Source organism: Thermobia domestica, chromosome 7, assembly GCF_964235325.1.
Source record: "Thermobia domestica chromosome 7, izTheDome1.hap1.1, whole genome shotgun sequence".
NCBI lineage: Eukaryota > Metazoa > Arthropoda > Insecta > Zygentoma > Lepismatidae > Thermobia > Thermobia domestica.
In genome coordinates this window covers 262,190,764-262,203,966 of record NC_137460.1, presented here as the reverse complement: position 1 = coordinate 262,203,966, position 13,203 = coordinate 262,190,764, and the positions used below count along the sequence as shown (strand labels likewise).

Sequence of the window (13,203 nt, the reverse complement as noted above, 5' to 3'; positions counted from 1 at the left end):
TAAAACATGGGTATATTGGTGCACCCCGGGAGGGGTACCTTGGCCCACCCCTTAAATTTTGGAAAATGCCCAATTTAAACATTTGGTATTATAGTACAGGACCTCAATATGTATCATGATAAATTTGGATGGTCCACCTCGATCCCTTTTAGGGGTACAAAATTGCCAAAATATAAACGTAAGAAATATGTTGTACCACGTGTTTGGTTTTTGGTCCATTTTATCCCCTTTGATGAGATTCTATTACCTTATATGATTACAGGGGTCAATTTCCTATCATAAGACATGGGTATATTGTTGCACCCTTCTTAAATTTTGGCAATGGTGGTCCACTGAAATTGTCCAATTTAAGCATAGTACAGGACCTCAATATGTTTCGGTGGTCCTATTGTCAAATTTTTAAGTACAACCACGTGTTCGGTTACTGACTCAATGTATCCTATTTGATAAGGTATGGACGGGTATCCCCTTTCAATTTGGTAGGACTTTTTGGGTGTAGTACGGTCACGTGATCGATGATTTGGTTTTGATGCGCGACGAGGTCCCTGGTCAATGTTCTCTCTTTCAAACTAAAAAATCAAACGAAAGTTTTTAAAACAAAAATTGAAACGAAAACATTTAAACAAAAATCTTGAAATTAAAAAATTTTCAACAAAACAAATTTTGAAACAAAAAATTTTCAAGCAAAAATTTTTGAAACAAAAAAAAATTCAAACAAAAATTTTGAAACGAAAATATTTTCAACCAAAAAATTTGAAATGAAAAATTTTCAAACAAATAATTTTGAAAAAATAAATTTACAAACAAAAATTTCAAACAAAAAATAATTGTAACCAAAATTTTGAAACAAAAAATTTCAAACATAAAATAATTGTAACCAAAATTTTGAAACAAAAAATTTTCAAACAAAATTTTTGAAACAAAAATTTCAAAACAAATTTCAAAAGAAAAATTTTTTCAAATAGAATTTAAATCAGTGATCAGCTTTTACGGTTAACCGTTAAACTTAATCCGGCTTTTAACTATTCGAATAACAAATAAACGGTTTTCAACTATTCGATTAACAAATAAACGGTTTTCAATTATTCGATAAAGAGATGAACGTTTTTTTCCTTTTCACACCAGTGAGTGCAAGAATTTACAAACTAAACAAAAAATTTTTGTACTCGCTTTAAATACGCATCATTTTTGAAACAAGGTGTTAGTGTTCATCATGGATACACAGTGGAAACATCCATTTACCTGTATTCTCGCAGGGCCTAGTGGGTGTGGAAAAACGTATTTTGTGAAGCGATTACTGTCACATCTCCCAACCATGATCAATGCAAAATTTCGTAAGATATACTGGTATTATGCAGAATGGCAAGACGTGTATGCAACAATGTCGGTTCCAGTAGAGTTTCACGAAGGACTTCTACGAATGAAAGATTTTCAGCCTCAAGATGGACCACATTTGATTATTATTGATGACCATATGCGAGAAGTGAATAGTGATATTGTTGATATGTTCACAAAAGGATCACATCATCGAAATATTAGTGTGATTTTTATAACACAAAATGTATTTCATCAAAGTAAAGCAAATAGAAATATGAGTTTAAATTGTTCGTATTTGGTGTTGTTTAAAAATCCACGTGACAAGTCACAAATCAAGCATATGAGTTATCAAATCATGCCTGAGCATCCACTGTTTCTACAAGAAAGTTATGCAGACGCAACAAGAAATCCACATGGTTATTTACTGATGGATCTTAAACAAGATACACCCGATGAAATGCGATTTCGTACAAATATTTTTCCCGACGATTTGCATCATTATGTTTACGTACCAACAAAACATGTTTAAATTATTGTGCATGTGAAAAGAATGACTTAGTCTGTCACGATGTCTCCTACAGTGAAACACGCTGATCTGCTACGTGCTCTGCACAAAGCTAAACCAAGATTGCGTAAAGCTATTATTGCCAATGCAGACGCTTCATTAATTCATAGTATTTGTGAATGTTGTTATAATGTCTTAAAAGGCAATGTTCCACTGACAAGTGCGCAGAAGTCAAGATTAAAGCGTTACAAGAACACGCTCCGCTATCTCGTAGACAATACAAAATCATTGGATAAAAAGAAGAAACATTTAGCCGTACAACAAGGAGGATTCTTACCTGCATTACTTGCACCTATTGTAGGAAGTGTGTTATCCAGTATTTTGTTTAAACAATAAACATCATGGAACATAGCAAGAAGATGGTTTTAGTGCCACCAGAAATGCTTCAACGAATGCATGCATCATCATCCCGTGTGAGTGAAAATCGAGAATCTAATCTCGATCGTGAAATGCAATCTATATTGAATACATCGTATCCAAGTGATGAAGAAAAATGGAATCAGTACAATAGAATATTACAGAAATATCTTTATGTGATACGTAAACAAGAAGAACCAATACCACTTACAATTACATCAATGAAACCTGATGGTGACGTCCCGAATGTTGACGATAGCACGAAACAAGAAATTTTAGCCGCAATACCACAAATGTTTCGTAAGAAAGCCGAACTACTATTCCGTCGTTTAAAACAAGATGACGCAATTACGTGGGATCATAAAGGAACAGTGTACATCAACGATAATAAACTACATGGATCCAATATTGTAGATTTAATGTGTGATATGACTCGACCGAGGAAACATTCTAATCCTCAAGGCAAGGAATTGTTTTGCAACTACCTTGCATCGTCAAACACACCTCAAGAATTGATTGGTAATCCACGAAGATTAAACTATATTGTCAAGCATAATAGTACAACAGCATCTGAAGGATCTGCACCACCAAAACCGGCACCTGAATTATTTTCTTCCGGAGAAGAAGAAGAAGAAGATGATGACGATGATGATGTTTTAGAAGTCCGACCAAAAAGAAAACGTATCATTCCACAATGGTCAACGTACAAACCATGAACAAAAAGTTGATATCCATTTATTACAATCCAGCACATCCTGCATCGTTTTCTACTGCAAAGAAATTATGGCAAGCCACAGGAAAATCTATACCTCTAGCCAAAATAAAACTTTGGTTAAACAAACAACCTACCTACACGTTACATCGTCCTGTACGTCGTCGTTTCCGTAGAGATTTTTATCCTGTCAACAATATTGATGATCAATGGGAATGTGATTTAAATGATTTACAATCACTTCAAAACTATAATGACAATTACCGCTATATTCTTACAGTGATTGATGTGTTTAGTCGGTACGGATGGGCTGTACCACTAAAATCAAAAAGTGCCGAGGATATAGTGAATGCATTTGAAATGATTTTCCAGGACAGGAAACCAATTGTGCTACGTAGTGATCAAGGAACTGAATTTACCAACAAGACAGTTCAAAAGTTTCTCAGGAAACACAACGTGCAACATGTTACAACAAAGGATCCAGATATTAAAGCCAGCATCGCAGAAAGACTTAATCAGACATTGAAACATCGTATGTGGAAATACTTTACCAAATATCAAACATACAATTACATCAAATTATTGCCTTTACTTGTAAAAGCATACAATGAAAGTCGGCATTCCAGTATTAAAATGGCACCTGCAAACGTTTCTCAGGACAATTTACTGGAGGTGTGGCATAACTTATACGACAAAAAGCTACAACGTTCAAAACCAGATACGGATTTATCTGTTGGTGATACTGTTCGTATAAGTAAAACAAAACGTATCTTTGACAAAGGTTACCTCGAGAACTGGACTTGGGAAATATTTAGAGTAAAAGCCATTGTATCAAGAAACCCACCAGTGTATCGACTAGAGGATTTAAATCATCAACTCATCCATGGTGTTTTCTACAGAGAAGAATTACAACCAGTGCCGCTCCCTTCGACGTTCCTCATCGATAAAATATTACGTACAAGAACAAAAGGTCGCAGAAAGGAGTATCTCGTCCAGTGGAAAGGATATCCTTCCTCATTCAATTCGTGGATCCCTGCAACTTCATTGAAGAAGAAGAATGGAACCTGATCAAGATTTTTACGTTACACTTCCCAGTAATAGTTCCATGGATTATTTTCCAGAAAATACATTGACTTCATATATTACGAAATTACAACAACGTGTAGAGTTTCGCCAGAAATGGGATGTGGCAATTGTAGAGATTCATTATCCACATTCTTTGCTGAACGTTAACAGTAAAAACAATAAAATATATTACAAATTATCAAGTAGTAATGATCAAGAACCGTGGAAGGTTGTAACGATCCCTGTACGCTATTATAACAATATACGGGATCTTATTCATGCAATTAATATACATCATAAAGAAACCAATTTATTTATATCTCATGACGCAACTAATAATATATGCCTCATAAGACATCCCAAAAAGAAAGTCCATACTTCTGTACAAATCTCACCAAGTGTTAGTTTAATGCTTGGATTTGAACCGAAAAGTGACTTAAAAGATATGGAAAAGGGACAATATACACCGGATGTACGATTAGGCTTACCATCACAAATGTACGTCTATTGTGACATTATTGAATTTGTCATTGTTGGAGATACAATGGTACCCTTGTTACGAATTGTCAACATGGATCCTGTGAATCATACTTTTGGAAGTCATGCAGTACAAATCTTTAATCCTGCACATTATGTTCCGGTGGAAAAAAATGAATTTTGAGCAAATACAAATCGATATAAGGGACAGCACAGGTCATCGTATGCCATTCACCTTTGGAACGGTGTGTACAAAACTACATTTCCGTCGTCGTCGTCATGACTGATCCGTATTTGCAATACTACCAAAAACAAGCGTTGTCCGGTATCGGCAACGTCTATGTGGGAAGTCCCTATCAAGCAGGACATGGCATTGGAAGTTTCCTTGGTGGCTTATTTCGTTCAGTGTTACCACTTGTGAAGCAAGGCGCTAAAACTGTGGGAAAAGAATTATTAAAATCAGGTGCCAATATGATTAATGATGTGATCTCGAATCAACCGCTGGAAGAATCGTTTCATCAACGTATGCAAGAGGCAAAATCAAATTTACAAGAAAAAGCTAAAAATAAGTTGAAAACTATGCTGGGAAGTGGATATCATAAACGAAAATGGGATGACTGCTCTCAGTTTGAGGTTGACCTTCCAACGATCAACAACACCATCAATCCTACAAAGAGACGTAAATTATCACATAAGAAGAAGAAGAAATCATTGGCATCGTCACCAGATATTTTTGATTAATTCAACGATGGCTTTCTTACATCATCAATCCTGTGAATGTGTAAAAAGTAAATTGGACATTTTTTCAACGTTACCTACGCAAACCAGTGTTCTGGACAATCGTATTATAGGCTACAAACCAATTAGTTCAATAGCTGAAAATTCACCAATAGAATTTGTAGTGAGTGGTAGCAGTGATGAATACATTGATTTGCCACAAACCTTATTATACATCCAAGCACAAATTGTGAAACCAGATGGTTCCTCCTTCACCAATACGGATAAAGCAATTGCACCTGTCAATGATTTTCTAAATGAATGTTTAGTGAAGTACAAATCTACTTGAACAATAAACTGATTTCATTTCCGTCACATAATCATCCATATCGTTCGTACATGGAAAAACTGCTCAATTATAGTGATGGAGCTAAAAATACACATTTACAAACAGCAATGTGGTTTCAAGATACGGCTGGTCATATGAACGCAACCACAAGTGAGAACAAAGGATATCAACTACGCTATGAACTGACAAAACAAAGTATGAAATTCGATATGATTGGACATCTTCATTGTGACATTTTTAATCAAGATAAATTTTTAATTCATGGAGTGGAATTACGTGTGAAACTTATTCCTGCAAAACCAAACTTTTGTCTCATGGCCGGTGAAAGTGGTGTCAATGCAAAAATCAATATTCTAGATGCATCGTTGCAGGTGAAAAAAGTCAGCATCAGCCCTAGTGTCAAATTGGCACACAATAAAATTTTACAATCTACACCGGCAAAGTATCCTCTGACAAGGGTTCAAATGAAATCATTTACCATCCCGAAGGATATACAATCCAAAACTATTGATAACCTGTTTATGGGAACATTGCCAAATCGTATTATTGTAGGATTTACATCGAATGAAGCATCCAGTGGAACTATTACCAGCAATCCATTTGAATTTCAACATCTAAACATTAATTTCTTTACATTGTACGTGGATGGAAAAGCTGTACCTTCAAAACCATTGCAACCCAACTTTGAAGAAAATCTCTACATTTCATCGTACCACACATTGTTCTCAGGCTCTGGCATACATTTTACCAATACTGGAAATACAATTTCAATAGCCGACTACAAGAAAGGATATACACTGTTTGTATTTGACCTAACTCCCGATTCTTCTGCTGGAGATTGTCACTATTGGAATTTACAACGACATGGCGCCATCCGATTGGAAGTTCATTTCCAAGAGAAATTAGCAGCACCTGCAAACTGTATTGTGTATGGGGAGTTTTCCTCACTCCTAGAGATAGACCACCAGCGCAACATTATCCTGGACTTTTAAATTACAAGGTACGTATACGTTATGTATCATTTCCATTCACGATGTTGAATACATTACAATTAGCTAGTGCTTTAAACGGTAGTCCATTGTTCAGAAATCATTTTACCGGGGTATTTGCAAGCGATGAGTTGCCCTCACGGATTTCTCTTCCTCTGGCAATGATTGTAAATACAGATCCATCCACAAAACTAGGAAGCCATTGGATTGCAATTTATATTGATAATCGCGGTGTTGGAGAATATTTTGACAGCTATGGCCTTCCTCCTTATGTACCACAACATGTTGCATTCTTAAAACTTCATTGTATGTACTATAAATATAATAATAGCCAAATGCAAAGTCTTGGTTCATCCGTATGTGGCTATTATGCTTATTTTTATTTGTGCTGTAAAGCCCGAGGAAAATCTCTGCGTGCAATTCAATATTTGTTCACAACAGTACCCACGGTTAATGATCGTAGACTGCTGCAATACACCTTCCAGGTAATTTTATCATATTTATCATTGTAAGTGTATTTGTTTTATCATCATCTATTTCTATACTAATCATCTTTTTCCTCGTTCTTTTTTACAGAATTCACAATACGAAGCTTTGCAAACGGGTGCTATGCTGCAAAACATGGAAACAAATCATTACAATCAAGAAGAGGAGGCGGTCTAATGAAGAAACCCAGCTCAATATACAAACATTGTCAATAAGAAAGAAAAAGAAGAAACCAGAAAAATGAATAAAATACAATTTATGCTTATTTATGTGTTTTTATTGTTCATTCCACATACAACGTTATCAGATTCTCCTAAAGAACTGTGCGATATAAGACGAGAACCCTGGGCAAAGTTTCCACCTAAAAGGGATCGAGGTGGACCATCCAAATTTATCATGATACATATTGAGGTCCTGTACTATAATACCAAATGTTTAAATTGGGCATTTTCCAAAATTTAAGGGGTGGGCCAAGGTACCCCTCCCGGGGTGCACCAATATACCCATGTTTTATGAAAGGTAATGAACCCTGTATACGCCCATATAACCATATAGGATAATAACGCCTCATCAAAGGCGATAAATTAGGTCAAAAGACCAAACACGTGGTTGTACTAACATTTGGCAATTTTGTACCCCTAAAAGGGAACGAGGTGGACCACCCAAATTTATAGTGATACATACTAGGGTTCTATACTATTATACCAAATGTTTAAATTGAGCAATTTCTAAAATTGAAGGGGTGGGCCAAGGTACCCCTCCCAGAATTTGAAGGGGTGTACCAATATACCCATGTCTTATGAAAGGTAATACACTCCTGTATACGCTCATATAAACATATAAGGTAATAGGACCTCATCCAAGGGGATAAATTAGGTCGAAAACCAAACACGTGGTACAACGTATTGCTTACGTTTATATTTTTGGCAATTTGGTACCCCTAGAAGGAAATGAGGTGGACCACCCAAATTTATCATAATACATATTAGGGTCCTGTACTATAATACCAAATGTTTAAATTAGGCAATTTCCAAAATTTAAGGTGTGGGCCAAGGTACCCCTCCCAAATTTTTCAAGGGGTGCATTAATATACCCATATGTTATGAAAGCTAATGGACCCCTGTATACGCCCATATAACTATATAGGGTAGTAACACCTCATCCAAGGGGATAAATTAGGTCAAAAACCCCCGAAATTTGAATTTTTGGCAATTTTTTAGCCATGAAAGGGAACGACATAGACCCCCAATACGGATAAAGGTACATACTATGGTCCTAGGCTACCATACCAAATTTTTAGATTTGGCAATTTCCAAAATTTAAGGGGGGTGGTCCTATGTACCCCTGCCAAAATTTAGGGGGTGGGCCATGGTACCCCTGCCAAAATTTAGAAGGGGTGGTCCTATGTACCCCTAGGTCATTGACCCCGGGCCTTGGGGCCCCTCATTGAGGATAATCAAAAGTTCGGCAGAGTGCTGCGATTACTACTGCTAGGTTCCCAAGATTAGTTGGTCGTCCTTTGTCTTTTATTCAAATTTACAGATGAATGGTTCCAAGTCATTGTGAGTGTACTTAAACTCCAGAACACCTGGATTTTTCCTTCTGAATCGCATGACCTTCATACGAAACCATTCCACCTTCTCTCCAATTTCGTTGGTTTTCCTGTTCACCATGTGTTCAGCAAGCACAGCAGTAGTTTTGAAGTCTTCCTTCTCCATCTTAATGACTTCAAACTTGTTTTTCTTAACTCTTGCACTTGAAATTAATTCATGCCATTGGTTGGGATGATAGATTTCAGGGTGATATTTCAATTTTCGCTCTATGTCAGCAAAATCACTATCATTAGTCAAATAAGAATATCCAGGTTCAACAAACGTATGAGCCACCTCCTTGATCTGTAGGGTTGGGTTTCCTACAACGTACATCCACATAGCATTCATTTTTATATTGCGATTCTGGCCACCACAAAAATCCGACCAGGTGACAATCTTCTCTTTCGTGTCATGTTTTTGTAAGTGTTTTAACACACATGAAGCTACTTCTTGTGCACCTCTTGACCCAATACTCTCATCCCAAACATACATTGTACCTGTTTGTGCAGAAAAATCATGAACTCCAAAGTTATAGCATGAAAGTTGTTGTTTATAATATACAATACCAGTTGTGAATCTAGGTACCTACATGACTTTCTGAAAATCAAACGATATTACAAGAGGTCCATTTTCGGTTTTACTAAGAGCGTGATCCGATTGCAGATTACTGCGAGCTAATTCTACTTTTCTGAGATGAAGCTCGTGTTGCTGTTGTAATTGCTTACATTTTTGAAGATCCTTTTCATCTTCAGTGTTACTAACTTGTATTTTTAACCTGTCACAAATCTGGCATGTGTCTTTACGAGGTGGCTTAAAACATACATTAAAATCTCTTTTAAACACCTTTTCGTGCAATGACTGACTTGGTACTCATTCGAGTAAATTGTTCTCTTCTACATGTTTAACGTACAGTCTATACATTTCACTAAGGTTAACTGTTGTGCTCAAGAAATACCTCTTTTGAGAATATTTTCTACAATAATAGCTACGAACAACGGGCAAACTTTTAATGTGATCTTGAAGGTGCTTATAGTTGCAGAAGTTGACTTATTGCTGGGAGTATGCTTTCCGCGTTGGTCTTTCAAATTTCCCGACTTAGCTTTACCCAGTGTTCCATGTAGGCCTATTGGTGCACTGTCTATTTGTAATATTTCCATGAACATTTTCTTACATACTTCTACATTCTCTGTTTGTGTTGGTATGTAGAATGATCTACTAAACATCCTCTTGCCCTGAACTACAGAACGTTTTGAACGCTTTCGAGCTACAGGCTTGGTTTGAACAGCTCCTACAATAAGCGCTGTTTATGTTTCCCAAGAATCGGCATTGTAAAACAGGTCATAAAAGTTTTTCTGTCCTCCACGCTTACCTTAGCCACACAAGCATATTTGCAAGAACAGTTGAAATTAACGAACGTTTTGGCAGCAATAGACTTTCCTATTACTAAGATGTATGCCTTACCCTTGCGCCTGCTTTCTTTACGAATGTTCTTCTTCCATTTGGAAGGATCGCCCTTTCTGTGTCGATTAATCGTACTTCTGGTTTCTGGAGTGGATGAATCTGAAAGTACACAATAGTAGCACACCATAAGCAATTGAATCAGGATGAAGAAATCAAATATTGTTGCAGTAACAGAACACTTTTATTATTTTTCGCGTTAGAAGTACTTGTGTTTTACGATTGCTAAAGCAAAGAAAGCTACCGGAGTACTGACATAAAAAGAGCCAAGGAATTTAACTTATCTCCGAACATGGGGAATAACAAAGTTTATATTGAGATTACGAGTTGAAAGTATAAAAGATGTAGTACGACTATTTTCAAATTTACTTTGTAACAACAAATTGAAAACTCTGAACAGGTTGGAATTCATCAGCTGGCATTTGGCCACTCCTTGCAAGGATGAGATGCATTATGATTTTTTTTACTCGTTGATTACAGTTTATCTTTTTCAGCAAACTCAAAGTAGGATATTTTTGATGCTAAAACTGGGATTGATGTCCATGTACTCCACAAAAGGAACAAACAAGTCAGCTGACGTCACAAACCTTTAATAGTTCTTTCGTTTACTGAAGTACATGGACCAACCTGAGAATTAACTGTATTTTCCTATTGTTGAATCTAACAAACAAATTTTAAGTAACCCACTCGAATTGACGAGGCGAAAATAGTAAAGTATCTCCGATGTGAGGACTGGCCAAACGCTTCAGGCTTGCAGTTGAGTAACGTACTTAATGTAATACTCTTATTGTTTCGTCAGTTGCTCATACTTCAGGATTCTGAGAGTTCTACTCATTGCTATGATCCATCTCTTTTCGTTCGAACTGATGAAAAGTGATAATACTCTTGACATGCCAAAATGAACTAAATACAAATTGCTCTGGAAATAAGTATACTATTCCGTATTTGGTCACTAATACTCAATAATTTTAACATGTAGTGCGTAATATACTTGCGAGATTTGCCATACTGTTATACATCTAATATGTCACTCACACGAGCGTTCGCAAACTGTTTTTTTTTTAAAGTTAGTTCACTTTGGCATTTGAACAGTTTAACTCGAATTCATAACACAGAATAAGAAATACAATATTACTCTGTTAATCTAATTTGACCAATAAACAAAATATGCCTACCTGTCTCAGACGTTCCCGCATTAGAATCTGGTTTATAGACATCTGAGGAACCACAACTTATGTCAGAATCGTCTTTATCTGCATAATTAACGCGAACATTTCTCAGCGTTCGTTTTGAACTAACTCCCGGAGAAGCTAGTGACGGATAAATTCCCGGGAAGATATATTTCGGGAATATTCCCAAAATGGGAATTTGTCCGGGAATTTATGTACAATCAGAAAGGAAATTGCATTATATTACTATATTATGATTTCAAAGTTTAATTAATGTTTATATTACAGCATATTATTACTGTTGTCCACAGAGGGTTCTTTAAAATGTATATTCTCAACGGTACTATGTTACTTTATTAACACTTTATTATATCTAGAGAGTACGCATAAATGTATATTTATTTACAGTATGTTCTATCAATTAAATATGTTTGAAAAAATGTATAGTAAGAGTTTAAATTTATATCTAAGTGGATTTGTTCAACTTGACTCTAATACTAATATTATGAACACATTAAATTTATAGATGTTATAAACCAATTAGATTGGGTAAATGCTAGAAGATACATGTCTCACCAACTTATCAACATTTGCGCATACATATTTATGTTCACAAAATTTGCAAGATACTTACTTATCTTTATATTTTAGCACGTAACATTGCCATACACGACCTTTGATTCTACCTATTTCTCGAAATTCCATACGTTAATTCACATGTAAAAGAAGTCCGACTACTTCTTCAGAAATTCGAGTCAGAGAGAGGAGACAGACCGACGTCTATTACTAAAGGTGGTTCAGGGTTTATTAATAGTACTTCATCTCTATTTCTACATAATTCTAAATTAATTTACAAAATGGTTCCTTTTCATAATTTGTAAATTAGTACTTTGCTAATTTTAGCTGTTCTTTAGCATTGGGGACCAGCTTTTGCACCTACTTTTTTGCGATATTCTATTCCGATGCGGTTGTTTTATAGTTTCATACGTTAAATTACGTTACCAACATTAAATTCAGACAGCGTTGCAGAACGAGTGTTAGCGAATGAAGGCGGGTTAGAGCCCCGCATGGCACGTTGTTTTCTATCTTCGTTTCAAACAATCCACTTTCTTTTCTCACATAAATTTCTTCCATTTACCTTTCCGTTTTGTATAAATACCCTACTGCCCTAAAAAGATGTGTTCGATACTTTCTTGACTACTTGAACATCACTACCAACTCATTTCCTCCGTAAATCATCCTAATTTTTGCTCGTTTTGGCCCCCCAATTCTAAACAATTACCCTATTTTTTTAGTGCAATTGGAAATGGAAGTTTAAAAATCATATTATTAGTTATATAAAGTATCGTCAAATAATTTCAAATTTTTTAACCTCCAAATTCTTTAAACCCTAGAAGTAAATCATAATATATTAAAACAAAGTAATTAGCCATATCGTTCTTATAATTTGGAAGATAAAGTAAAGAAATGGAAATAAATTCCTTCCGGGAATTTATAGGCGAGGGGAAAACCCGGAAATATTCCCATTTTTTTTAATTCCTTCCCACCGGGAATATTCCCACTGCCCGTCACTAAATATAATACAGTGTTAATAAAGTAACATAGTACCGTTCAGAATATATAGATTTTAAAGAATCCTCTGTCGACAACAGTAATAATATGCTGTGATATAAAAATTAATTCAACTTTGAAATCATAATATAGTAATAGAATGCAATTTTCTTTCTGATTGTACATAAATTCCCGGATAAATTCCCAGGGAATATTCCCGAAAAATATCTTCCCGGGAATTTACCCATCACTAGTGTTGTGTAGAGAAATGATATTAAGTGAATTAACGTATGCTAGGTGGTCATGTGCTAGCAAGCCCGACGTACGCAGGCAAAATTGTATAATTTCATTTTAAATTTATTCATCGTCATTTTTTATTTTTTTATTGAAATTCGAAAT

The 13,203-nt window shown here is 35.6% G+C and overlaps 1 protein-coding gene across 1 annotated transcript in view; it reads right to left on the bottom strand.

Moving 5' to 3' along the window:
* Positions 1 to 10,066: 10,066 nt before the first annotated feature.
* The window catches only part of LOC145690872 (uncharacterized), a 149,648-nt gene continuing 146,511 nt past the window's right edge, over positions 10,067 to 13,203 (bottom strand). Inside the window, exon 2 of the mRNA XM_081766269.1 lies at positions 10,067 to 10,186. Within this exon, the coding sequence (XP_081622395.1) occupies positions 10,153 to 10,186 (34 nt within the window). The 3' untranslated portion in view covers positions 10,067 to 10,152. The remainder of the gene's footprint in view (positions 10,187 to 13,203) is intronic.